This window comes from Chelonia mydas, chromosome 8, assembly GCF_015237465.2.
Source record: "Chelonia mydas isolate rCheMyd1 chromosome 8, rCheMyd1.pri.v2, whole genome shotgun sequence".
NCBI classification, from domain to species: Eukaryota; Metazoa; Chordata; order Testudines; family Cheloniidae; genus Chelonia; species Chelonia mydas.
Window position 1 is genome coordinate 95,871,022 of NC_057854.1, and position 24,681 is coordinate 95,895,702.

At 42.2% G+C, this 24,681-nt stretch overlaps 2 protein-coding genes across 18 annotated transcripts in view; one reads left to right on the plus strand and one right to left on the minus strand.

Moving 5' to 3' along the window:
* Positions 1-10,794, plus strand: part of NRDC (nardilysin convertase) — a 44,022-nt gene extending 33,228 nt beyond the window's left edge. Inside the window, exons 22-31 of the mRNA XM_007062164.4 lie at positions 2,335-2,497; positions 3,630-3,661; positions 3,997-4,135; positions 4,706-4,753; positions 5,442-5,494; positions 6,354-6,437; positions 9,037-9,127; positions 9,560-9,676; positions 10,081-10,170; positions 10,578-10,794. Coding sequence (XP_007062226.2) covers positions 2,335-2,497; positions 3,630-3,661; positions 3,997-4,135; positions 4,706-4,753; positions 5,442-5,494; positions 6,354-6,437; positions 9,037-9,127; positions 9,560-9,676; positions 10,081-10,170; positions 10,578-10,775 — 1,015 coding nt within the window. The 3' untranslated portion in view covers positions 10,776-10,794. The remainder of the gene's footprint in view (positions 1-2,334; positions 2,498-3,629; positions 3,662-3,996; positions 4,136-4,705; positions 4,754-5,441; positions 5,495-6,353; positions 6,438-9,036; positions 9,128-9,559; positions 9,677-10,080; positions 10,171-10,577) is intronic.
* Positions 10,795-12,490: 1,696 nt separating this feature from the next.
* The window catches only part of OSBPL9 (oxysterol binding protein like 9), a 137,002-nt gene continuing 124,811 nt past the window's right edge, over positions 12,491-24,681 (minus strand). For 16 of the 17 annotated variants that reach the window (XM_037906136.2, XM_037906137.2, XM_043520918.1 and 13 more), the window contains 10 exons: positions 19,481-19,566; positions 19,034-19,208; positions 17,752-17,836; positions 17,352-17,462; positions 16,850-16,913; positions 16,606-16,746; positions 14,512-14,590; positions 13,877-13,968; positions 13,372-13,507; positions 12,491-13,208 (listed from right to left, as the gene is read on the minus strand). In XM_037906136.2, the coding sequence (XP_037762064.1) occupies positions 13,134-13,208; positions 13,372-13,507; positions 13,877-13,968; positions 14,512-14,590; positions 16,606-16,746; positions 16,850-16,913; positions 17,352-17,462; positions 17,752-17,836; positions 19,034-19,208; positions 19,481-19,566 (1,044 nt within the window). In that variant the 3' untranslated portion in view covers positions 12,491-13,133. Of the gene's footprint in view, positions 13,209-13,371; positions 13,508-13,876; positions 13,969-14,511; positions 14,591-16,605; positions 16,747-16,849; positions 16,914-17,351; positions 17,463-17,751; positions 17,837-19,033; positions 19,209-19,480; positions 19,567-24,681 lie in introns of those variants that run through there. The other variant, XM_037906143.2, reaches the window with a different exon arrangement.

The window sequence follows — 24,681 nt, forward strand, 5'->3', positions numbered from 1 at the left end:
GTGGGGGGTGTTGATTGTTGATGATGTTGCAGAGGAGATATGTCTGCAGGTTTTGCATCTGTTCTGGCAGGGTCTGATGCTACTTTGATTTGGTGTGTCCTGGTCTATGGGGAACTTACTTCTGATGATGGGGGGAGGGGTGTTTGAAGGCTAAAAGAGGGGGTTCAGGAAAGTTGTCTTTTTTTTTTTTTCAGGATGGAGTCCCCATTGAATATGGTTGTAGCTGTTACCCCATATGATTCCCAGTTTGGGATGGTAGGTGAGAACTTGGGGTGTGAGGTCAAAGGAGATTCAATTTCTGTATTTAAGTGGGTTCTCAAGGTATTTGGTTGGCCTGTTCCATGATGCAGTCCGTTTCTCTGGGGGAATGTCCTTGTTTAATGAAGGCAGTTTTAAGTGTGTTAAGGCAGCAGTTCTCAAACTATGGGGTTGTCAGGGCTGGCATTAGACTTGCTGGGACCCAGGGCTAAAGCTAAAGCCCGGGGCCCAGGCTTCGGCCTTGGGTGGCTAGGCTCAGGTTACAGGCCCCCCACCCGAGCAGAAGCCCTTGAACTTCGACTTTGGCCCCCACCACCACCCGGGATGGCGGGGCTCAGGCTTCGGTCCCCGCCTTCTGGGGTCATGTAGTAATTTTTGTTGTCAGAAGGAGGTCGCAGTGCAATGAAGTTTGAGAATCCCTGCATTAAGGTATATATCCTGGACTTTCTCCATGGAGCATGTTCTGTGATGTATCAGTTCCTGGCTGTATATAACAGACTTTGGTGTATTTGGGGTGATTAATGGATCTACGAAGGTAGGCGTGGTGATTTGTGGGTTTCTTGTCGATTGTTGTCTATAGGGTTCCATTGCTGAAGTTGATCCTAGTGTCCAGGAAGTTGATGCCAGTGTGGGAGTGTTCCAGAGAGAATTTAATGGGCGGGTAGTGGTTGTTGAAAGTGTTGGTGTAAATCTGTGAGGGAGTTCGTTGGTGCGGAGAATGAAATTTCATTAGGTGTATCGGGTATATCATTGGTTTCGTGGGTTGTCCCCAAAAATTCTTCAATCTATAATCCACTTTTGGTCCTGTGACTACAGGGGTGTTAATGGGCCACTTGGCCTTGAATGTTCCCTTAGAATACGTGCTAATTTATGCTAAACTATCTGTTAGACCAGGGGTCTCAAAGTCCCAGCCCATGGGCCATCCGCAGCCTGAGAACCTCCCCCCTGTGGCCTGCAGAGGAGAGACGCATGCAGGCACCCTGCTGGCAATGTCTACTGCAGGCACTGCCCCCCGCAGCTTCTATTGGCTGAGGGAAAAGGGACGGAGATACCATCACTAGTTGCCAGGCAGAGTCACCCATGGAGGCAGCGTCACTTTTTTCCACAACGAATATAAACAAATCAAAATACCGAACAGAACTCTCTGGTGCCCACCTCGCTGCAGTTCTGAAGGTTTCAACTGCTCAGTCACTGAGGCCAAACATCAACAAACTGACCGAACTGAAGCGTTGCCAAGTGTCCAGCAAACACGAAAAATTCTCGGGCAGGTGAAGAATTGTATAAAGTTGTATGAAAGTTTTATTATTTCTAAGAAAGTCAAAATAAAAAATACAGTATAAACGTTTTCTTCTCTGAACACCATCTTCAGTGACTTTATTGGCCCGCTAGGAGGATTTGAGGACTGGTACTGGCCCTAAGGTAAATTGAGTTTGAGACCCCTGTGTTAGACCTTGTATGAAGCTGTGACGCGCTGAGTACCTTTCTCAGACCTGAGGAAGAGCTCTGGAACTTGAAGGCTTGTCTCTCTCACCAACAGAAGTTGGTCCAGTAAAAGGTGTTACCTTGCCCACCATGTGTCTCGCATCCTAGGACTGACACCACGAGGACAACCACACTGCCTGCTACTTTCATTTAATAGCCTATATTACCACATGCAGCTCTGCTTCTGAGAGATCATGGTGTGAACCCTTAGAGCTGTTTGAGTGATTTGTTAAAACTCCTGCAGTGGGGAAAAAACAGACCTATATCAGTGACCTAGAGAAGAAAGGGTAGTCTGCGCATCAAAACACGCCCCAGCAAAAGCTGTTTAAAAAGGTTATTGTGGGAAGCAGGCTTTAAATCTTTTTCCCCAAGGACAGCCTAAAGCAGTTGGGCTGCAGTGATCCCAGGGTATCTGAGGCATTTTGGAGCTGAAGCAGGGCTGAAGTCCCAGGGCAGACTGATCGGTACTTGATATTTCTAGTTAGGATTAGCTGAAATTCTGCTAGTCACAGATCTCGGATTTAAGAAGTTATAGGTTCTAAATCCCTGGTGGGTAACATATTTTGAATTAAATAACTTTTTCTCTTGTTACAGAAATGTGCGTCTCTTAATTTTGGAGCATGGCAGATGGTCTATGATAGATAAATATGAGACATTAATGAAGGGCCTTTCCATCGAGTCTCTCTCATCCTTTGTTAAGGCTTTCAAATCTCAACTCTTTGTAGAGGGTCTTGTACAAGGAAACTTCACAAGCAGAGTGAGTACTAACCTCCGCAGCTGAAGCATAAATTCTTGAATTTAGAAAGTGATTAAACACAGCTGGCACAAACCCTGTTTCACCAGCCTATGGCTTTGTCTGTACTGGCAATTTTGGGGATATCTCACATAGGTGCAGGTCCTCCGTTAACACCATGGGACAGCTAATGTAGAACTGGCCACTGGTGATTTTATCCCTGTGTTGTCTAAACGCACTCAGTAATCTTCTAAACTCCAGGTATCGATGACATGGTGATTTAAACACTTCAGTGCTGGTGCGCCTGTGGAAGAGTTACCTAAAGCTGTCAGTGCAGATACAGCCTGTGTGTGACAGGATGTCATACTGTGTGTCTAGGGCCCAACACTACTATTGTTACTCTCTCTCAACTGCTACTGAAGTCCAGTGAGGACTGTCTGATCCAGCCATAGGCCTGACCTAATCTAGCAAGCTTTTTAAAACTTGGCTACAGCAGGGTTTGTCCCCATCCATGCAGTGTCACAAACGTGTGGCCATTGAGGAACAAACTTGCAGTCTTCACTTTATACCCATCAGTTTGTACTTGGTCTGTCAAGCCTTTTGGGAAATTCACCAGGGTATTGGTGGGGATGGGGATTCTTGTAAGGACAAAAATAGCCATATGGGCTGTTGGATTGTAGGGGACGCTGAGGGTTAACCAAGATTCTTATGGAGTCTTTGTTTGGTGCCTAAGCTGCTCTGACATAACATGCCCACTTACCTAGTACTACTTTTGAGCACATCCGTTGCTGTGAACATCTGTTAGCAGATTCTCGGTAAGACATTTTTCTCCTTTAGTGTCCTCTTTCCTGGCTTCCACGTTGCCCTTGCTGAGAGGCTACAAACTTCCAAGGAAGAGACTGGATTGGAGATGTCATTTTCCTTCCACAGCGTAACACAGATCACACTGTACTGTCACGCTGTAGGGGAGGAAGTGACTTGGTGCTGGGTTAACCTCTGGCCAAAATGCTGTAATGTGTGGCAAGGCTGGAGAGGATTGGACAGTTCTGTGTTTGCTGGTTCCTTTCTGGATGGCTGTACTATATATTGGGGCTGATACCTAAAGGGCTAATAATTCCATTCTCCAGAGTGAAACTGTTTGTGCTTTATCTCTTAGGAATCAAAGGATTTTCTGAATTATGTTGTTCAGTGAGTATTTCTCTTTGACACTCACCTTTTTACAAGTGGGAGCTATAAGTATATTAAAAAGTTATGAACCTTGGTTAATGGGGGAGGGGGGTGGCTGGGAAAGAACGTTGTAAACAGTTGGAATTTCCTTTTTTCCGAAAAATGTAACTGTATTGTCACTATTTTCCAGAAATCTGGTTTTGATGGCAGTTAAAGTAAGATGTGGTTCTAGTTTGTGGGAGGGGATTGATGCTAATTTGACTTGAGGCATCTGGAATAGGAACATTGGTTCTTTGTTTTGGTTTAAGGAATGGGAAGTTAAGTATTTGACGCTTTGCTGTTTGGACTCTCTTTAGAAAGCTGCAGTTCTTTCCCCTACCGCACCCGTGTCCTGTTCAATTTCGGGTGGTGGACCTGCCCAGCACACACCTACTCTGCAAAGTGAAAGCCCTTAACAAAGGTGATGCCAACTCTGAAGTGACAGTCTATTATCAGGTAATGTGTTAAGCATTTTGAATATATTCATTTATTTTCCTTGTGGTGACTGCTGGCTTTCGTAATGCAGACTGCACAATTCTCCAACCATTATTTTCTAGAATATGTTCTGAATTCTAGTGAGCCCACAAACAGAATCCCCATGAGCAAGACCCAAGTTACTAAAACCTTCTTAATGAAGTTATAGTCCATATTATTTTGTGTGAGAGTTCTAGATCTATTGTGCCTTGTGCAGGCATATTCCATGCTCTTCCATATTGATATTGCCTTCCTCCCCCAGATTGTGCCTGCCTGTTCTTTGATTACCTTGAAATCGCCTTTTCAGCCATACAGTGATCGTTGTCCCATGAACAGACCCTTGTCTCTCGCTCAGGGGGCTGTTCTGAGCACACATCAGAGGCCAGAAAGTCTGATTTCTTTTTGTTGCAAATTGCAATGTATACTTAGTGCTGAAATCCATCCTGAATTGTTTGTTCTCTTAACGAGGTCATTCTAGTGACTTGGACCCATAGCTCTTCTCTTTCCATGAGAAACTCCTGAAGTGTTTTCAATTAATTTTTTTTCTTTTAGTCTGGGGCTAGGAGTTTAAGAGAATACACCCTCATGGAACTGCTTGTGGTAAGTTTTTGCTCCTTTCTTAACAAATCTTGCGTACTTATTAACATGCGCCCCGAGAAGCAAAATTTCTGTCCTGCCCGTGGCATTGTTTTGCAGTCAAGAGAATGCTACAGATGAAAATGAAACAAAGGTGAGACACACACATGCCTGTGATCTGCTCTGATTAGCCTTTTACTTCCTTTCTAGATTTTGTGGATACGTGTGTGTCTGATTAGCCTTTTGCTTCCTTTCTGGATTTTGTGGATACGTGTGTGTTAGACTGATACCAGGACAGCCCAAATGAGCCATTTCATTCCTTTCTGGGATGTGGGGGAATCACTGAGGCTTTAGGGCTTGTCTTCAGATCACAGTACTGCAGCGGCACAGCTGTAGCATTTTAGTGAAAAATGCTACTATGCCAATGGGAGAGATTCTCCTGTCAGCGTAGTTAATCCACCTCCCTGAAAGACGGTGGCTGTGTCAACTGGAGAAGCTGTTCCCTCGACAGGGTGCTGACTGTACTGGAGATAGATCGGTATAACTGCATTGCTCAAGGGGGTGGATTTTCAGTTGTTCCAAAATAACTTTGTCCTGTAGGCCTGGCCTTAGTGTTTCTTGTTTTGATCTTTGATCGTGCTTTTGTACCAAGCCTAAACCAAAGCTGCTGTAAGTAGCCATGCCTTCTGACTGAACTCCTGCTGTATTTCAGATGCACATGGAGGAGCCTTGCTTTGACTTCCTGCGAACCAAGCAAACCCTTGGGTAAGTTCACTGCATTGGGTACAGCTCCTTTATCACACTTGAGTCCCATGTGTACGATGTTAGCCACCATGCAGTATGGCGTTTCTGTGGTAACTCCTGCCGTGGTGTGGCTGAAAGGACAGCGTAACATACCACAACCAAAACCAGCAGCGTTCTTTGACACCATCTTTAACTTAATTGCTTTGGTGCCCTTTGAAAAATGGCAAGGTTATGCCCAGTAAAGCTGCTGTCAAGTTACTGGCAAAAAAAAGTTTGCATGCAGCAAGGTCTTGTCGTCCAAGTTTGAGTCCACAACCAGAAGTTAATGTAATTTGTCTAAGGAGAAGATTTTCCCTCTAGCTTGGTGATCAACATTGACTTGGACTGTGGAGCTAGACTTCCTCAAAAATAACCTCCCCTCACTCTCTCCCAAGTAGCCACTACTACAGCTTCCCCACAGCATTTATGTGAGGGGTCTGCTGAGCTGGAATTAACTCCTGTCACCACTGCGGGTGCATCCCTCTCTGTTTAGGGCCTTTCATGTGAACTAAGAGACTCCAGTAACCCTGACCGCACCATACCTGTTTTATGGGGGTCCTTTCACATTCACAGATCTGGGTTGCAGGATTTCTCAGTACATGAATACTCTGCTAAGCATCTTACAAAGCCCAAAAAAGGATTTGCTGAACAAAAAAGGCCAAGACCAGTTGATGCAAGAGATTTGATTTGTTGTTCCAGGGTGAATCTTTTGCATTGATAGACACCTCTTTGCTAATAATACCTTACGTCCAAGTATTGACAGTATTCTGATTTCATAGCTATGGATGGTAAATGTAAAATGGCTTGTACTAGTGGAATGACTTTCTCCTTTTGGTTTAAGCTACCATGTGTACCCGACCTGCAGAAATACATCTGGGATCCTCGGGTTCTCTGTTACTGTAGCAACACAAGCAACAAAGTACAAGTAAGTCTCTTACGAATTTAATAGGGGATGGCATGTTAATGATTCCATCTTGTGGCCCTTTGAATTCTGTGGTTCTTCACAGCTAACCTCTGCAGATTTTGGCTGAAGTAGTAGTTGCTTACAACCATGCAAGTGCACAGCCAAATGGGCCATCAAGGTCTCCTGAAGGTCAACAGAGCACAAATAGAAGAAGAAAATTCCAGAGATGAGGAGCTCCTCCTCCACTGAACACTGTGGGAAGGTGGTACACAGACTGTGTTCAAAGCTAGGGCTAACCTGAAAGCATCCCAGATGGACTCAACTGTTACGGTGGAATAGGTGCTCTTTCCTAAACTCAGAAGTTGGACTGAGTCTGATTCAGCATATAGGGCTTTAAAAACAAACACAATATTTTGAAATGCACCCAAAAGCTACTTGGAAGCCAGTGGAGTTACAGGTGTAATGTGTTCCAGACAAGAAACCTGGCTTAGCAAGTCGGGTCACTGCACTCTGCCCTGTAGTCAAAGCTTTCCGGTGTAGCTTCAAACACATTGATTATCTAGATCAGTGGTCCCCAACCTTTCTGTGGGAATAGCATATTCCTATTTCCCAGAAGACTGTGGCAGGCGCCAGACACCCCGCTGCCGAAATGCCGCTGAGAAACAGCAACGCTTCTCTGCGGCATTTCAGCGGGCGGTTCACCGGCGGCAGCATTTCGGCGGTGCGGTGTCCTGCGGGTACACGCAACTGCCCCAACAGGCGCCATTGTGCCCACAGGCACCGCGTTGGGGACCCCTGACCTAGATCCTCATTCAGCAAAGTAGTTAAGTGTATGGCATAACTTTAAGTATGTGCTATTACATTTTGCTGAATTGAGACCATAAGCAGGAGCTGATAAAGAGACAGCCTGGATAACTGGTGAGCTCCACATCTGAGGAGAGGTCACAACTCCTTGCTAGCAAAGGCAAAGCAGCACTCCAAATCAGAATTCAAACTAGGACACAGGGAGGGATATTAACACTGGTTTGATAGAACTACTGCTAGGAATAACAATCATTTCTCTATTTTTGATCCCTTCGTTGAACGTATGGGGGAAAGCTCTTGAAGAATTTAAATATTGCCACTATTGAAAATAACGGTGGAGGATTTATTTATGGTAATGCAAGAAGTAAATAGGATGTGATGAAAAAATGGAAAGATGGAGCTTAAATGTAAAGAAAAAATCTTCATGGTGGTGAGATGTACATGGTTATGAAATAATAGCCTAAGGAAAGCGGTGGAACCCCCATTGTGTGATTTTATTTAAAACTAAATTGCAGAAAGCACTAGAGAATGTATGATGGGTAAGGCTACGTTTTATGTCATGGAATTAATGGAAGTCTCAATCTGTGACCTGTGACATTCTCTGCTTCAGCCCCATGGGCTGCAGGACTCTGGAGCTGGCAGTCAGTGGGGCCCTGGCAGGGTTCCAGTGCCAGGCAACAGCCCCCTGCAAGGTTCCAGCAACTGCCAGCCTGAGAATAGGTCTCAGGCAAGTGGCTAGACTTAATCCTTCCTCCGAATCCCGTTTTCTCTTTGGGAAATATGGTCACCCTGCAGCTTCCAGCTGTGGCGGGCAGAGGGGGAACCCTACAGCTCCCAGCCACCATGGTGGTGGGGGAAAACCATGGAGCTGCAGCAGCAAAAGTCAGACAAGTCCCAGCTTCTGTGAATTTTTGTTTATTGCCTGTGACTTTTTTACTAAAAATAACCATGACACAATCTTAGCCTTAATGATAGGGAACAGTCCTAGAGTAGCAGGGAGATGGACTGTGTATGGATTTAATATATCTTTTTATCTCCTATTCTAAGAACAGTTAAATCAAGATGAAAAAGGGTGGAGATAGTGCACGGACTTTTGACCTCATGATTAGAGCTACATTTGATCTGGCTTATGACAATAGGTAGCTTTCACTGAATAAAACAACAAATCTAGTCTCAACTATGAAGTACACTTCTTTGAACTACCATAGAGCTAATAGTTTATTCTTACAGAGCAGCTCTGAAAAAGAAACCTGAAAAATGATTGTGTGATGATTTTTCTGGTGACAATTTGGCCACAACATAAGGCAGCTGGATAGATTCCATGTTTAGAAATTGCCAACCCTGGAGGGCTTGTTTCACAGGTTTTTGAGCTGGCTCAAGAGGGTGAGAGGAGCTGCATATTAATATTCTATCTCAATAGTTAGACAGCTGGTAACAGCTGTCTGTCTTCTCATCTGCTTCACTGTCCCCATCTGAAGTACAACTATTTTTGGTAATACTGTCAGCCCTGACAGATGATGAATCAAGCATTAATAATCTCTTGCTTGATATAGGAGTAGCACTGTCTTCCATGTTCTTTCCTAGCTCTCTCTACCTTATTTCTTAAGGACTGGAAGAAACTGAAAATGGAAAGGTCTTCACATTGCACGTACCACAGCAAGGAGGGGGATGTTCCCTTCCACTAGGCCAGTGTTTTTTTCCCTGTCAGTGTATAGTTCCTCAGGCAATGCTTTGCTGTTGTTAGTTCCCAGATTCAAAACTGGTTACTTATTGGAGTGCTATTTATTGTGTTTCTACCCGTTCTTCTTTTTTCCAGCTCTGAATTGGTTGACAAGAAGATAGAAGATTTTCTTTCTTTCTTTGAAGAAAAAATCAAGCATTTAACTGAAGAAGCATTCAGCACACAGGTAAAGGGGAAAGGTGACTGATCAACTACATAAGAATACCAATTAGTGAAGGAGTAGAGTCAAACAGAACATACAATCTGTTTGCAGAAAGTGGAAGTATGCAGCTACATTAATATCTGCTGCTGCCGCCTGGTTTCTAGGAAGTGGTTGCATTGTACAGTGGCATCTCCTGAGGCTGCCATCTGAATTTAAGTACAGGACAGATTTTTCTCTTTTGTGAATTTTTACTCCCACTTGTCATGGAACTTTCACTGTTTTCTGGAAGTGGCCTTAAGGGGGACATGGCGTCATACAATGGACTCTAGGGCTGTTTATTGAATTACAAACAGCCCAGATATAGACTGATGCCTGTTAATATTTCTTGAGAGAGCTGGATTCTAATGCAAAGCAAACACTGAATGTGCTAAATCTAAGTGGGGTTGTCTTATACAGGTCACAGCTCTAATAAAGCTTAAAGAGTGTGAAGATTCCCATCTTGGAGAAGAAGTGGATAGGAACTGGAATGAAGTGGTGACTCAGCAGTATCTGTTTGACAGGCTTGCCCGTGAGGTAGTGAATTTGTTAATACTGCAAATTTTCTTGAATAGAAGTTTTAACCTCTTCGTAGCAGGTGCTTTAAATCACAAAATAGCAATGATTCAAATAAATGTTTGTTAGGTTGTATACACATAATAGCCACATGGGGCCCTGATCCTTGAGGGCCCCAGAGTTTTACAAGATGTGAAGTTACTGTGCTTAAGAATGAGCTCCATGCAGAAATTAATGGTGACACTTGAAACAGATTGTTGTAACAAACTTTATTTTCAGAGATTGTGGAAACTTAAACATCTGTTAGTGTTTCCACCACGAACTCTTGCTTTCAAGGCTTATAAATTTGGCTGCAAAAAATTGCTATTAAATGTTGGGAATTGGAATGTTCAGCAGTTTGAAAAGTGTGCTCTTCTGGATTTTAGATTGAAGCTCTGAAATCCCTTACGAAAGCAGACCTGGTGGACTGGTTCCAAGCTCATAGAGGCAGTGAGAGCAAAGTACTCAGTGTACATGTGAGTATGGGCGGATGCAGTTCCAGAGTGGACTAGATTCCTTCTGATAACTTACTCTTGTCCAAGCTCTGTATTTAAACTTGTCTTGCACTGTGTCCTATCATCGTTTTAGAAAGACTTACATGAATTGAAACTAGTTAAATTTAACTAGGGTCTAGAAATGGTGTAACTGCCTTAAATCCATCTCAGGAGAGAACAAGCATAAATTACTGTATTCTGAATTAACACTGAGCTCTGAAAATTGCAGGGGAAAAAAAATCACTACCTAGGTTTAGTCTTCTACTAGCATATCAAGCTGGGGGGGGGGGGGCAGACAATTGAAACAAACTAATGCTTCAAGACCAATTCATTTAAAATATTAGTCTTCCTGCTTTCTTTATAACAAAATCTGGCCTTTGGCTTTTCAGGTGGTTGGATTTGGAAAACATGAAGGGGACTCAGAAGTACCAGCTGTCTCTGATGTTCAGAACTCCTCATGTGGTGAAATACCTCAGCTAACTTTCTTACCTCCTTCCTCCTTGATGACTAATACCACTTCCATCAAGGACATCAAAGCTTATACATCAGCTCTGAATGTTCTCCCTTACCATAAAATATTAAAATAAATTTGTCATCTTGCCCCACTGTAGTGTGTAATTTAAGTTATTTACTGTTTGAGAACTACAAATCATTTTGTCTCACCAAACTAATGTGTAAGATTATTCCTTAGCTTTTAAAACTAACCTATCTTACTCCTTACCCTCTTGAAAGCTGGAACAACTTAATTTTTTACAGCTGTTACAAGGAAAATGTTCCTGATATAAAACTGCCTATTCTTAAATAGCCTTTCTAAGAAATAGAATAAAGGTAAAAGAGGGACAAGAGGTTACTTTCTGTAACTGCATGGTGTTAAGTCTACACAAAGTATTAGTTTAAAAGTTTACAGATGGTTCAGCATGAATGCTAAAGTGAACTGTGCAATAATTACTGAAGGAACTGGTTAGTTGTCAGATACCTACAATGCATGCTCCTATTAACAAATGTGTTTAAATAAAAATGTCTATTTTCTATCCAGGCTGCTGTATATTATAAAAGACAGTCTTATCACCTTTTTTCAGATCTGTTACTGCTGTGTGTAGTGAATGGGCCACTTAAGCCTTGCATTTGAGGTAGTTATAAAGTAACACTAACTCAAATCTTAAACAGAGGTATTTAAATTTCATCATTAGCATTAACTGAGTTGTTGCTGATTTTTTTCCCCCCCTCTACTAAAGCATTAAATAGGGTTGTCAGTTGTCATCTGGCAGTATGCTAATATAGGTTTAGACTGTAATTTATCAATTATTGTAGGATTAACAGTGTGTGGTCTAAATGCCACTTTACTGTCTATCAGTAGCTAAGGGCTATAAGGATGTGGTAATGTGAATCTTATTTATTGATGCTGTTAAAAATGTAAACTTACTGCTACAAAACAGAGTGCAACAGACTAATACCAGTTGGAAATTGTACTTTGTTTTCCCCAAAACAATCACTCACTTGTTACTACCCCTGCAGTGATGGAGAGAGGGGAAGGAAAAGCATCTCTTTTTCTCCTCACTGCATCCCTGTGGTGGGGAAAGGAGAATCCTCCATGATCATAAATCAGGTGGCAAGGGAAATCCAAGGCTAGTAATACAAAAGACAAGTACTCTCTCTCCTTCACAGAAGAGCTGTCCTTGTTCTGCTGAGGGAGTGGTCCCTTCTAAAGCTTTTCTATCAGCTGCTGTTAGATTTCTAGTAACTTTCAAGCCTTTATACAAGTCTACAAAAATGTCCAGTAGTACAGTATGACTACACAAGTTAATTCAGGAGGGGATAAATCTGACTAGATTCTATACAGCCCCAGAATAATCATTTTGAGTGAGTTCATCACTATCCTATTGTTTCCTCAAAGCTTAAACACTGTTCAACCCTTACACAGTTAGCAAAATTTTGAGAGCATATCTGGCTACGGCCAGCTTCCAGAAAAGTCCTGTTACGTCTCACTGCCCCAGCTGATTCACCCCTCCTCTGAACTCCAGCGCATGGACATAATGAAGTGAAAAATCTATCAGTATTCTCACCCTAATGCAGTGCACACTAAGCAGCAAATCAGTGCTAGGTAAAACTTTCAAAAGTACTTTACATGACTTAGGCTACAAAGTGCTTTTATCACTTGAAATGGGATTTAGAAAAGTGTACTGGATTTTTATAAAGTGATGATTTTTCACATACTGAACATTGGGAAAGTAATTTTTTTTTATCATAGCAGTTTCAAAGCAGTGTTGCCGTAAAAGCTTTTTATGAAATAAATACAAATCCATAAGTTTGAAAAATCTATTTTATGAAGCTTTAAGATGCACTGAGTATTTCAGTTTTAGTCTATGGTTACATTTTAATTTCTAAAATAAAAAAGTTTTGGGGTGAGACACAAATGCCAAAAGGTTTGATTTTTATCATACAGGTGGTAAATAACATTTATGTAGATTTCTAACAAACTGTCCAATCAAAGGAATCCTCATATTTACACATCAAAAATGTTAACTGGATTTAATTAAGTGAAGTCTTGCATTTATATATATATTTATATATGTAGAGCCCCAGAATATTATGCAACTGGTACCAACTATGTCCTTTACAGTGGTTATACCAAGTGTATGCTTCCCATAACTTAGGCCCAGGTTTCATTGATGCTTCTGAAGCATGGGTGAGGGCTCAGCCATCATGTCTCTGAAGCCTGAATACACTATCTGAATGGTAAAGGCCAAAGCTACTGTCAAACAGTTAAGACATTTCCTGCTTTAATTGTTCATCTGCATTATTAAATCCAGTATCCCTGAGATAGGAACCACTGTAACTGGAGGGGACAGGATCTCCAAAATAAAGTACTTGATAGTCATAAATTTATCATGTAGTTGTAAAATTCACTAAGCCAAGACCTGAATGTTTTAAGTTTTTATAACCACTTAATGTTTAGTGGCAGCAAGTCGTTTCAATAGTGGCTCGTCATAAACCCAACATTCTCCATCTTCATGGAATAACTAGAAGAAAATAAGGGGATAATTAAATGTAAGTTTTTATGGAAAAGAATGAGGTAGAACACAGGTCAGGGGTGCTGATGATGGAAACCATATATTTGTTATCACTACTTCAGTTTAAAGGATAAAAGCTTTTCAGGTTTACATTATTTGAATAAAAGCTCACCCTTGTTTCCCACGATGTCTCTTTCTCCTTTCTGGCTCTAGCTTCAGCTCTTTGTCTTTCTTCCAGTCTGTGCTTTGCATCTGTGGCTGCATCAATGTCTCTGATTTTTAAGTTGTAGGTTACATCTTTCCATAGGCTAAAGAAAGAGAGGCTATTATTTTCAGATGTTGATCTAGGGGAGGAAGCAGTGCTACCAGGCTGTAGAAACATTTTTACTGAATCTTATTACTATAAATAAATCTGTAAAGCCTTTAATATGTTGCTACAACTAAATCAAGAAAATTCTGAGGTCCAAGTTCAGGTTCGTTTGTACTTATTTGGGAAACATTTTAATTTAGCACCGGAACTGGTCGTTGAACTATCAGCTATAGCCCCACAGTGCTGATTAGTCTGTATAGTTTGGGTAAATTTAACTCTCTCAGTTTTTACAGAAGTTCTATTTCTAAAAAAATCCTCAGATCTATGAACAAGAAGCCTTCAGCTGTCACTTTAATGAAGCTCTTACCAGCGGGATTCATATTCCTCTTGGTCTTCCAGTTTCTTTACCTTCTTCTTAATTGTAGGCATTTTCTTGGTATCTATAAAGACTACACTCTCCTAAACAGAGAAAGTTATTCTGCTGTTAATGTGTTTAAAAATAAAGAAAAAAGTAAAGTTTAGTCTAGCCTTTGTTCATACAATATGTACAGAAACATTTTCTGAACATTTATGGGCAGAGGACAGATAAAGGTCTGTTTCTTGCTTTAAGTTCTTATAGATTTCTGTAGCAAAAGCCTACAGAGTTCAGCTACCCTCAGAGCAATTTTAATCCAGAGTGAAAAAAATTATTCAACACCTACTAACTTTCAGGCAGCTTCACAGGAGCATTCTCCCTGTGCTTTTAACATCTCAACTACTCAAGTAAAGGAGTTTAAGGTGCTCCACTCTTCACTTTACCAGATCCTTAGTTTGACCTAAAGCCACCATCTACAAAAAGCAGGAGTGGAACTTTTACAGTAGTCCCTTAGTATACAAAGTCAGTATTTTCCATCCACAAATATATATACATACAAAATGCAATGGCGTATTCTGATTTGCCAGCAACACAAATACCTAAACACACTGTTTCTGATAGAGTAAAAACAAGATAAATTGCTTTACCCCTGTTGCATATTTTGCATACATGACACCATTCCATTCACCTTCAATTGAGCAGAAGGATTTCTTGTCATTAGGAGAACTAAATGAAAGGAAAAGTAAAATAGTTAAATTCATTACTGCACTAAAAAACCACCCATCAGGTCCTTCTTGTCCTAGGTACTATACATATAAATAGTAAGGCAGTGCTTGAACTAAAGAATAGAAAGTGTCAATAGAGATGGGAGAAAAATAGTATCTCCATTTTACAAATGGGAAAATGGGTGGAGAGAAGTGATTTTTTTTTTTTTTTTTTTTTTTTTTTTTTGGTGTAACTGCACCGGTGCAAACTCTTAGATTGGCTGAGCCAGTGTAAAACAAGGTTTGATCTGGAGCAGAGTGTCTACTCCAGTGCACATTACCCTAATCTAGACAAGCCATACATTACTAAATTCAATTCACAAACCTACTAACAAAAAATGTGTGGATTTTCAGAGGTGAAGATTGAGTGAATGTGTCCAAATCCCACTGAAATGCAATGAGATTTGGCTGTCTAATGCTTGTAGGCCTACCATATGAAAATCCCAGACAGCCTTAAAGTACAGCTAAGAGAATGAGGCGCATTAATATAGATGTTGCTGTAAACAGTCTTACACTAGCAATCTAATGTACAGCCCTTTGTCAGCCTCCTTCCCTCCCCTTAATTATTTGTATTACAGTAAAGTCCCCAGTCAGGATTGGGGCCCCCATGATGCAAGGTCAGGGGTGGGCAAACTATGGCCCGGGGGCCACATCTGGCCCTTCAGATGTTTTAATCTGGCCCTTGAGCTCCCGCTGGGGAGTGGGGTCTGGGGCTTGCCCCGCTCCTGGAAGCAGCAGCAGCATGTCCCCACTCCGGCTCCTACACGTAGAGGCAGCCAGGGGGCTCCACATGCCACCGCCACCCCCACAGCTCCTGTTGGCCAGGAACCAGAGCCAATGGGAGCTTCAGGGGTGGTGCCTACAGACAGGGCAGAGCCACCTGGCTGTGCCTCCTCATAGGAGGCAGAGAGGGGACATGCCGTTGCTTCCGGGAGCTGCTTGAGGTAAGTGCTGCCTGGAGCCTGCACCCCTGACCCCCTTCTGCTCCCCGACCCCCTGCCCTAGCCCTGATCCCCCTCAGCCCCATCCCAGAGCCAGCACCCCCCCACACACACACCCCAACCCCTTGCCCCAGTCCAGAGCCCCCTCCCAAACACTGAACTCCTCATTTCTGGCCTCACCCTCTCCTGCACCCCAATTTTGTGAGCATTCATGGCCCGCCATACAATTTCCATACTCAGATGTGGCCTGAGGGCCAAAAAGTTTGCCCACCCCTGTGCTAGGTGCTGATTTAACACTAAGTAAAAGACAATGCCTGTATTGAAGAGTTTACAATCTAATTTAAGGTGATGCAACAAATGATTATGACCAATAGGGGAAGGAAAAATGAAAGTATCAGTGACTGGATCATGTGCACAGACAGTCTCTAACCACAATAAGCCTGAATTCAACTACAAATCTAAATTTTATTAGACTCCCCGTACAGAGAGGCCCAGGCTGAAACGGAGACGCTATTCTATGTCAGCAACATTACAGAAAAGATCTTTTAGGAGTGGAACTAAAGCATAATCGTTTCTATAATATAGGTTTTGCTGCTAGGTACGTAAAATATAATTAACTATTCTGGCATATGGGCAGGATCCGTCTATTCCTGCAAAAGGAGAGAGGAACGTTTTTGCAGTAGGGCATGATAGATCCCGCTTCAAGCAGCTTTCCTTCCATCTTAATGCACATCTTCTGACTTGATATGCCCAGACTAATCTGGTGGCCCACAACTGGGAACAATGACATGGATGTAATCTTTTGCTATAAGAAAAGGAGTACTTGTGGCACCTTAGAGACTAGCAAATTTAGTCTCTAAGGTGCCACAAGTACTCCTTTTCTTTTTGCGAAGACAGACTAACACGGCCGCTACTCTGAAACCTATCTTTTGCTATAGTTGGAGATATTGAGTACAGCCATCTAAATTACTCTTCTGAAAAAACAATTGTGAGCATTTACACAAATGGAGCAAGACTGAAAGAGAAAAAAGCTTACAAAATTTCAGCTGTAACTCTATGCTTCTTTCCTCCATAAAAAGGTTTTGTGTGGAAGATGATGCTAGCATTGTAGCCTGTTTTTGAGCAACTAATACTGCATTCTCCACCCAGTTCTATCCATGGCACTGTGAGAATAGATCTGCAATGATAAACAATTGCACTTTTCAAAAACTTAAAAAGAAACAGGTGCTCACTGCCATCTCAAAAATTTTTAAAGACTAAGAGGTATAGCATTTACTTGCCTTCCATAACCATTGGGGAAAGTCAAAATATAGTGCTCATCATAATCTAGGCATGTCACACAACCTGTCAGAAAGAAAAAATTACTACTGTACTAATAATCAACAGCACTTTTAGAGGACATTTCACATAGAAATCTCAAAGCACTTGACAAACGTAAGCATTACAAAAATAAAGAGGTTAAAGGCCTGATTTTTGGAGGGGCTGAGCACCCATCATTCCTATAGCTTTCAATAGGAGGTGTGGACATTCAGCACCTCTGAAAAGTAGCTCACTCAAGGACAAGCGGAGTCCGTGATGCACTGGAAATGGATCCTGGGTCTCTAGCCACTGACAAGACTGCTACAGCAGCTACTCGGTCAAGTCATCAGAAATTTTATTGAGCATGAGTAATACATTGCAGGAAGTTTGTAGAAATTGCTTTTTCTACACAATTAAAATTGAGTTAACATTAGTTTCTTAATGCTCAAGAGTTTACCTTTTAAACTACATACACACACTTACCTTGCCCTATATTATGAACACCAATCGACATCCCCAAGAATTTTGACTTGGTCCAGATGTGAGCATTGAATTGTATTCTCTTGCTAAAACACTCGGCATAAAATGCTGAAACTTAAGAAGAAAAAAAGTAAGAATACAACAAGACATTTACAATAATTAGAAACAATTTTTACATCCATATAAATTACAAGATATTGCAGGGGAGGTGAAAGGGATGGAGAGAAAGAGCGAGTCTTTGCAATTTACTTTCCAGAAAAATGGTCTAAGGAGAGAGAAATTTCAGACTGAAAATTCATTGCTAAACAGAAAATATTGATTCAAGGTCAAAACTTAAAAACTGACTTCACTGTTACTCAGTTCCTGTCCAATAGTATAAGACTCCAGTAGCATAGCAACTTACTTGGAGGGTGGTGAGAGACCTGCTCTGCTACAAATGTTACACTGTTTTTGGTAACCCAAGGTATTGGTCCCTCTGAAACAGGCTCCTGCAAACAAGTTAAGAGTTGCCTTCGTTTGACATGGTACATACAGTTTTCAAAAATATCTAGGACATGGTCCATTGAAGTAGCTTCTATGAGAACTATCCATCACTTAACACAATTTTAGAATCCTAACATGGTGCAGCTTCCACATAGTTGTCGGTTTGCTGGTTTGAAGAGGAAAGGTATGAACCCACTGATACCGGGCCTTTTAGAGAACATCCCAGTTTCTGAAATCAATTTGATTACAGATACATATATAGTGTTTGGAAGGTGCTCAGGGATTACAGTGATTGTGCATAAATATCTAGGATAGATGACTTCTGAGTTCACACCTTGCTATCTAAAACCCCTATGATACATTTTATACCTTCCCAGGCTGGGGAATTCTGAGTGAGCTAGGAGGATCTGAGAAGCTGGCACTCGTGGAACCAGATATGCTGCATTTTAAACTGCTGCAGCCTTTCCTCTAGCAGCAGAAGGGAGTCCTGCTGCCTCTGATCCATCCACACAGCTGACACATCCGAATGCTTCAAGCTGCGCTTCTCCAGCTTGCCCAGGCTTTGACCGGAGAACAGAGGGCTCGTCTTTCTGTTTGTGACCAGAGGAGTGCTGCAGTTCATGACCTTTATCTGATAGCCATGTCTGAGCAGAGTGCAGGAGGGAGAGAGAATGTCGCAGAACTGGATTTCTGACTCCCTCTCTCCCTGTCATTTAATCTCAGGATCTAGATCTTTGGAAAGATTTTAAAATATGAAATGCTCTGTCCTTCAAAATCATGGGTAAGATTTCTAAGAGGAAAATGAATCCAGTTTAGGGTCAAAGGTCTGGCTCCAAGTAGCAAAGAGGAAACCCTGTTAAGGCTGCTGATCTAGACTTCAAGGAACTAGAAAAATGACTATATCTGCAGTTCTTAAGACCAAGGAATGTATCCTTGGGACTGGACAAAATTAACACAGAATACTTTCTGCATGTCAAAGGATTCTTAAGAAATTAACTATTGAAATTACACATTGTTTGTAAAATAACACACATTTGAGAAGTCTGCCCTAAAAAAGAGGATGGGAAAACTTCCATTAGGAAAAGAATCACAATATTTTACATGGTTTGCTTCTGGTACAAACCCCATGCCATTCTAGTCAGAGATTAGGGGAATTATTAGCACACATTTTAAGCAGTAAAAGACACCACCACAAAACTAACCGTATTATCTTCATTTTCAGCATTTGGTAATATCCAATGACACCGGAAGATCTCGCCCAAAATCGGATTGTAAGGCTTTTTAGCAACAGATCCTTTCCTTCCCGCATGAAAAGCTGAGAGGTACCATCTCACCACTTGAACCATTCGGTCTTTTGGATCCTTTTGGTCATTAATACTAAAGGAGGGGGAAAGTATAGTTACTAAACACTGAAATAAGTCACCGCTGTTTGAAACAGGAGTAAGACACAAAATTACTACTCCAGTGTTTTTTTCTTTAAACTCAGATTGAGAAGAGCTTTTTGAAAAATGAAAGAGACTAGATGGTATATAGATGAACTTTGTATAGTTTGGATAAAGATCAAACATTCCTCAAAACAGTAAGCATATACTCTTGAAACTGCACAAGGCAATATCAGAACTGATTAATACTGTACTTAAATCAAATACCTCACAAATAAGTCCGGATGTGCAAAAAAGTCAGCATACATCTCCAAAAGTGATCTTCTTTCCAGAATAAAAGTTGGGAGAACCACCTGAAGGAAGAACAATACCTCAAAACTCTTAGAACAATAGTATTTTAGTATCTAGAGAACTCCAACTCCACAGCATACATGGCTTTCTGAACTGTCAAGACTTCAATTAGCATTCAAAAAACACTTTGAAGATATAAAGCACAATACAAGGGGTGAATACTATTATTATTGAATGAATATAACTACAAGAAAAGCCCTATTATCAGACAGTTACTAAATAAAAAACCTTAAATTTTGTGATGTCTGATGGAATTGCAGTTGCTCTGTAACTGCTTATGGACATTGTATGCTGACCAGATTATTGGGATGTTTACTGTATGAATGCTGGTTTAATTTAATGAGGGGCTGTAAGGAAAAACAAGCAGAAAGGGAAATAAATGCTCAAGATAAGTGTTTACTGAGGGTTGGCTTAAGGGTTGTTAAAAGACAATGCCCAAGTTATTACCTTTGGAAGATTCTACCTTCGCAGCGCTCCAGACAATTAACAAAACTGGTTTTTGTTGAGAAGTACCAAAACCAGAGAACAAAAAGGACTACAGCACTTTTAAAAACTATCACTCTCTCAAGAGAGGGATCGGTTATTTGGGGGGAACGACACTGACCAACCATAGAGGAAATTAGGCCTGTATAGATCACAGGTAAGGGGATGGAAAGCCTACAGAAAAAGCAGACATGTAGAATGTTTTAAAACATTCCTTCTCTAAACATTTTGTTCCTACAGTTAAAACAAAATACTTTTGTTTTAAGAATGCTGTTTAGTCACCAGATACCATTGGTCACAGGCCCCTGAGAGAAAGAAAGACAGAAAGAAAAAGACAGACAGAAAGATTATTTACCTTACAGTAAATAAAGTTTGAGATGTGCAGTCTCTATGGGTATTCACTGTGGGTGCTCATGTGCAGTGCGTGCCTGGCACCAGAAATTCTTCGATAGTGCCTATTGGTCCGTGCCTGCACCTCCTTGTGCTGCAAACAGAGGGCGTAAGGGGTGGTGTGGATCAACCACCTCTTCTTCATTTCCTACTCTACCCTGAATCACATGAGGATTTGAAGCAGAAGGAAAGGAAGGTGGATCATGACTATCCATAGGGAACACACATCTGAAAGAACTCCAGTTATTATAAAGGAAGTAAACTTCCTTTCTTCAAGTGCTGATCCCTATTGGTACTCACTGTGGGTGACTCCCAAGCAGAGACTAATAAGGAAGGGAGTGGGAGGACGAGCTTTGAATCACAGTTTGGAGGATCACTGAACTGAAGGAAGCATCCCTCTACATAGGCTTGAATCAGGGATAGTTCCTGGTAAACATGTGGATGGAGATCCAGATTGCAGCTCTCCACATCTCTGTGAGTGGGATCCTTTGCAGGGATGCCACTAAGGCTGCCTATGCTCTGGTTGAATGAGCCCTAAGAGATTGAGGAGGAGATCCTACCTTTTTGTAACAGAGAAGGATGTAACTGAAAATCCATGTTGTAAGTCTCTGGGAGGAAACTGCCTCTCCTTTCATCCTCTCTGCTATGGAGACAAAGAGATGGCAATCTTCTAAAAGCTTCCATCCTATTAAGATAGAAAGCCAGAGCTCTTTGCACATCTAGGGAGTAGAGTTTCATGTGCTCATTCTTCTGAAGCTTCAGGTAAAATACAGGTAACCGGACTGTCTGGGTTAAGTGAAAATCAGAAGGAAGCTTGGGACTGAACTTGAAATGCAGTCTCCGGGATGGCGTACGGCAGATCCACCATAAGAACATCAAGTTGCCCTACCCTTCCGGCCTAGGTGACAGCTGTGAGGAAGGCCACCTTCACTGATATATGTAACAGGGAGCAGGAGGTTCAAATAGTGGGTTCACTGAGGCAGAGAGTACCAGGTTCAGATCCCAAGCCAGTGTTGTGGGAATGTTCTCATGATACTTTATTGTGTGGGGTGAGTGAAAATTGATCAGTTTTCCACCAGGGAATGGAAAGCATTAATGGCTGCTAAATGTACTCTCAGTGAATTGAGTAAAAGGTCTGAAGATTTCAGTGAGAGGATATAGTCTAGGACAGAGGCAATTCCGGCCCGCTCTGGAAGCAACTGATGCTTGTGGCACCACAGGAAAAAGCGCTTCCATTTGGCAGCATAATGCTACCTTGTAGACAGCTTCCTGCTATTGAGAAGGATGGCCTGGACTTTTTTTCAAGCAGGATTTCTTTAAGTCAGTTGCCCATCCAAAAGTTGGGTTGTCAGAGGGAGGGATGCCATGTTAGGAGGGCTGGTCCTGACCCCGTTCTGTGACAGTAGGTTCAGAAACATCCATAGGAGAATACACAGATGGAATACCATTCATACAGCCTCATTGCCCCTCAATGCAGTGCAGAAAGGGTGATCTGATGTTGGCTGCACCAATTCCAGAGCTGTACAACCTTCCTGCAGAGTAGTGTGGCTCTTGCTCTGCCCAGTTTGTTTATATAATAAACAGTGGTCATACTGTCTGAGTGGATCTGGACTTGAGTGGACTGAATGAAAGGCAGCAATTGCTTGCATGTTCTTTATACTGCTTGAAGCTTGAGGAGGTTGACATGTAGCATGTATTCTTGTGGAGTCCAGGAACCCTTAGCAGCATCATTGTCCAGGTGCATTCCTCAGCCCAGAAGAGATGCACCTTTGCCGAGTGTTCTTGTGGGTGGGTTGGGAATAAAGGGAACTCCTACATTGTTTCTCTTCTTCCACCAAGTGAGAGGTGCCTCGATGCTTGGAGTAAGTGAGACTCTCTTGTCCAAGAAATCCCTGGCTGCAACGCAGACCTTCCTCAGGCAGGTTTGGAGGCTGCACAGGTGAAATCTGGCGAAGGGGGAGTCACATATGTGCAAAATACTGTTTAGCGTAGGACCACCAAGCAGGCCCTGACTGTCATTTGACGGCTGAGTCGAAGTTGGATACTGAGTGTCATAGTTCAGGGCAACTGCACCAGTATTTCTTCATCGTGATCAAGGATGGGCACCCACTCTCAGGCTTCCGGCTCCCCAGCCACTGTCTCTCTTGGGTGCCAGATCCCTAGTTTTGAACCTATGACCCCCCCACTCCCGACCTTGTTATTCCTTAGTTGTCCCACACATTCAGCTGGATCCCAGGTCCAGTGGCTGCTTCTAGAAGGCTGGAGGAGGAGCCTTTAGATGTGGACAGGCATCTGCCCGCTCACCCACCTCCCAGAATTTCAATTAGGCAGGCACACGTCTCTTTCTTCCCTGACTGCATTATTTCCAGACTTCGCAGTCCCCTGACTACACTGTGAATTCCCCACAAAGTCAGGCTGCCTAAGCAGGCCTGCTTTACTTTTCTCCTCAGACATGGTAAATAATGCAACTGCCAAAGTTAAGCTACCACACAACTCTATCTAAACAAGCACATTTATTTTTCAGGTAAAAGCACTGCAGAAAAAAAAAACAATAAAAGAACTCACACATATGCTAATAAGCTTACTAGAGGTCCCCCCAACTCTAACAAGGGCTCTGGCCAGCGAACAGTCCGTCAAACCCCATCCAAAGGTTTTCCTGTGGTCACAAGTTCAGAACACTTGTTCACTCAGAATAACCTACCCATGGTTCTAAGAGTCACTCCTTCATGCAAGCTAGGTCTTTGCCTATTTGTGGTCACTTCAATCAGCCAGATATAAGGTCCCCTCCCCAGGGCAAAGCTTCAGATGGTGGAGTTCTTGCATAACCAGAACAGTCAAATTTGCATACCTCTCCTCCTAGAGATTTCCTGGGAAACCCACTTGATTCTGAAGTTTTACATTGTTTCAAATAGTTCTTTGAAGCTCATAACATTTCCCAGTGTTTACATTTAGTCAGGTTTTCTCCCTAGAGACATTACATACAGTTCCACAATAATACAAGAACATTTCCATTTTAATCCAATGAACTCCCAAGATACTTAAACTTAATTCATTACGGTTTCTCCAGGATATTGCAAAAATTGCCATATCTGTCACACTGAGGTCTTTCATCATGAGGACGGTGTCTTGTGTTAAGTAAGTCGTGGGCACAATTGAGTCCAGGACTGCTATAAATTCTATAACTGTTATAAGTGCTAACATGGACTCTCCTGGGTTTACCTGAAGCCCCCAGGAGTAGAAAAAGGTTGAGCAGGACAGTGAGCATTACCTGCACTTCTCCATTTGATCGACCCTTGAGGAGCCAGTCATCCAAGTGGGGCAACAGATGGTAACTGTAATGATGCCGATGTGCTGCTACTATGGCCATGCCCTTTGTAAATACCCTTGGACCAACTGAAAGGCTAAAGCGAGCACCTTGTATTGGAAGTGCTCCAAATGCACCATAAAACAAAGGACATTTACTGTGTGTGGGGTGGATATCTATATGAAAATAAGCATCCTTTAAATCAAGAGCCATAAACCAGCCACTGATGTTCAGAGACAGGATTATAGCAGTTCAGGTAATCATCCTGAGTGGCGAATGAAGACATTCAACAGCCCAAAATCAAGAAAACCTGTCGTTTTGGGGATGAGGATATATTTGGAGTAAAAGCCCTTTCCCCTGTGTGGAGGAGGTAGCAGCGCTATCACCCCTAGTCAGACCGGGGAGTCTACCTCCTGTTTGAGAATCCTCTTGTGAGATGGTAGGGCAGGTAGTCACGGAGTGGAACAGGTTACACCAACCTAGATCTACTTTGGACAAGGATTCCAAGAAGTCAGATCTCTTTGGCAGAAAGATCTTTTCCTCAGCCGGCCTACTATTCCATATTGCATACTACCAGGAACATATGTTTAAGTACAACTTTATGAACTACAGTAAGTTACCAGAGTTCATAAGTAAATTACCACAGGATTGAAGACCCCCACTTCCAAGCTATCCTTGATGATGGGAAGTTAGTAGCCAGATCATCCCTTCAGGCATTACTTGATGCAGTGAACACAGCATCTCGTTCCATGGTGACCTTGGTAGTCATGAGACAGGCTTCAAGGCTGCAGTCAGCAGGGTTTACCAGAGAAATTCAGGTAATGTTAGAGAATCTCCTCTCTGAGGGTAACAACCTTTTCATTGAAAAGACCAATGAGTCACTTTAGTCACTCAGAACTCCCGTGTCACACTCTGTTCCTTGGGAATCTACTCCCCAGCG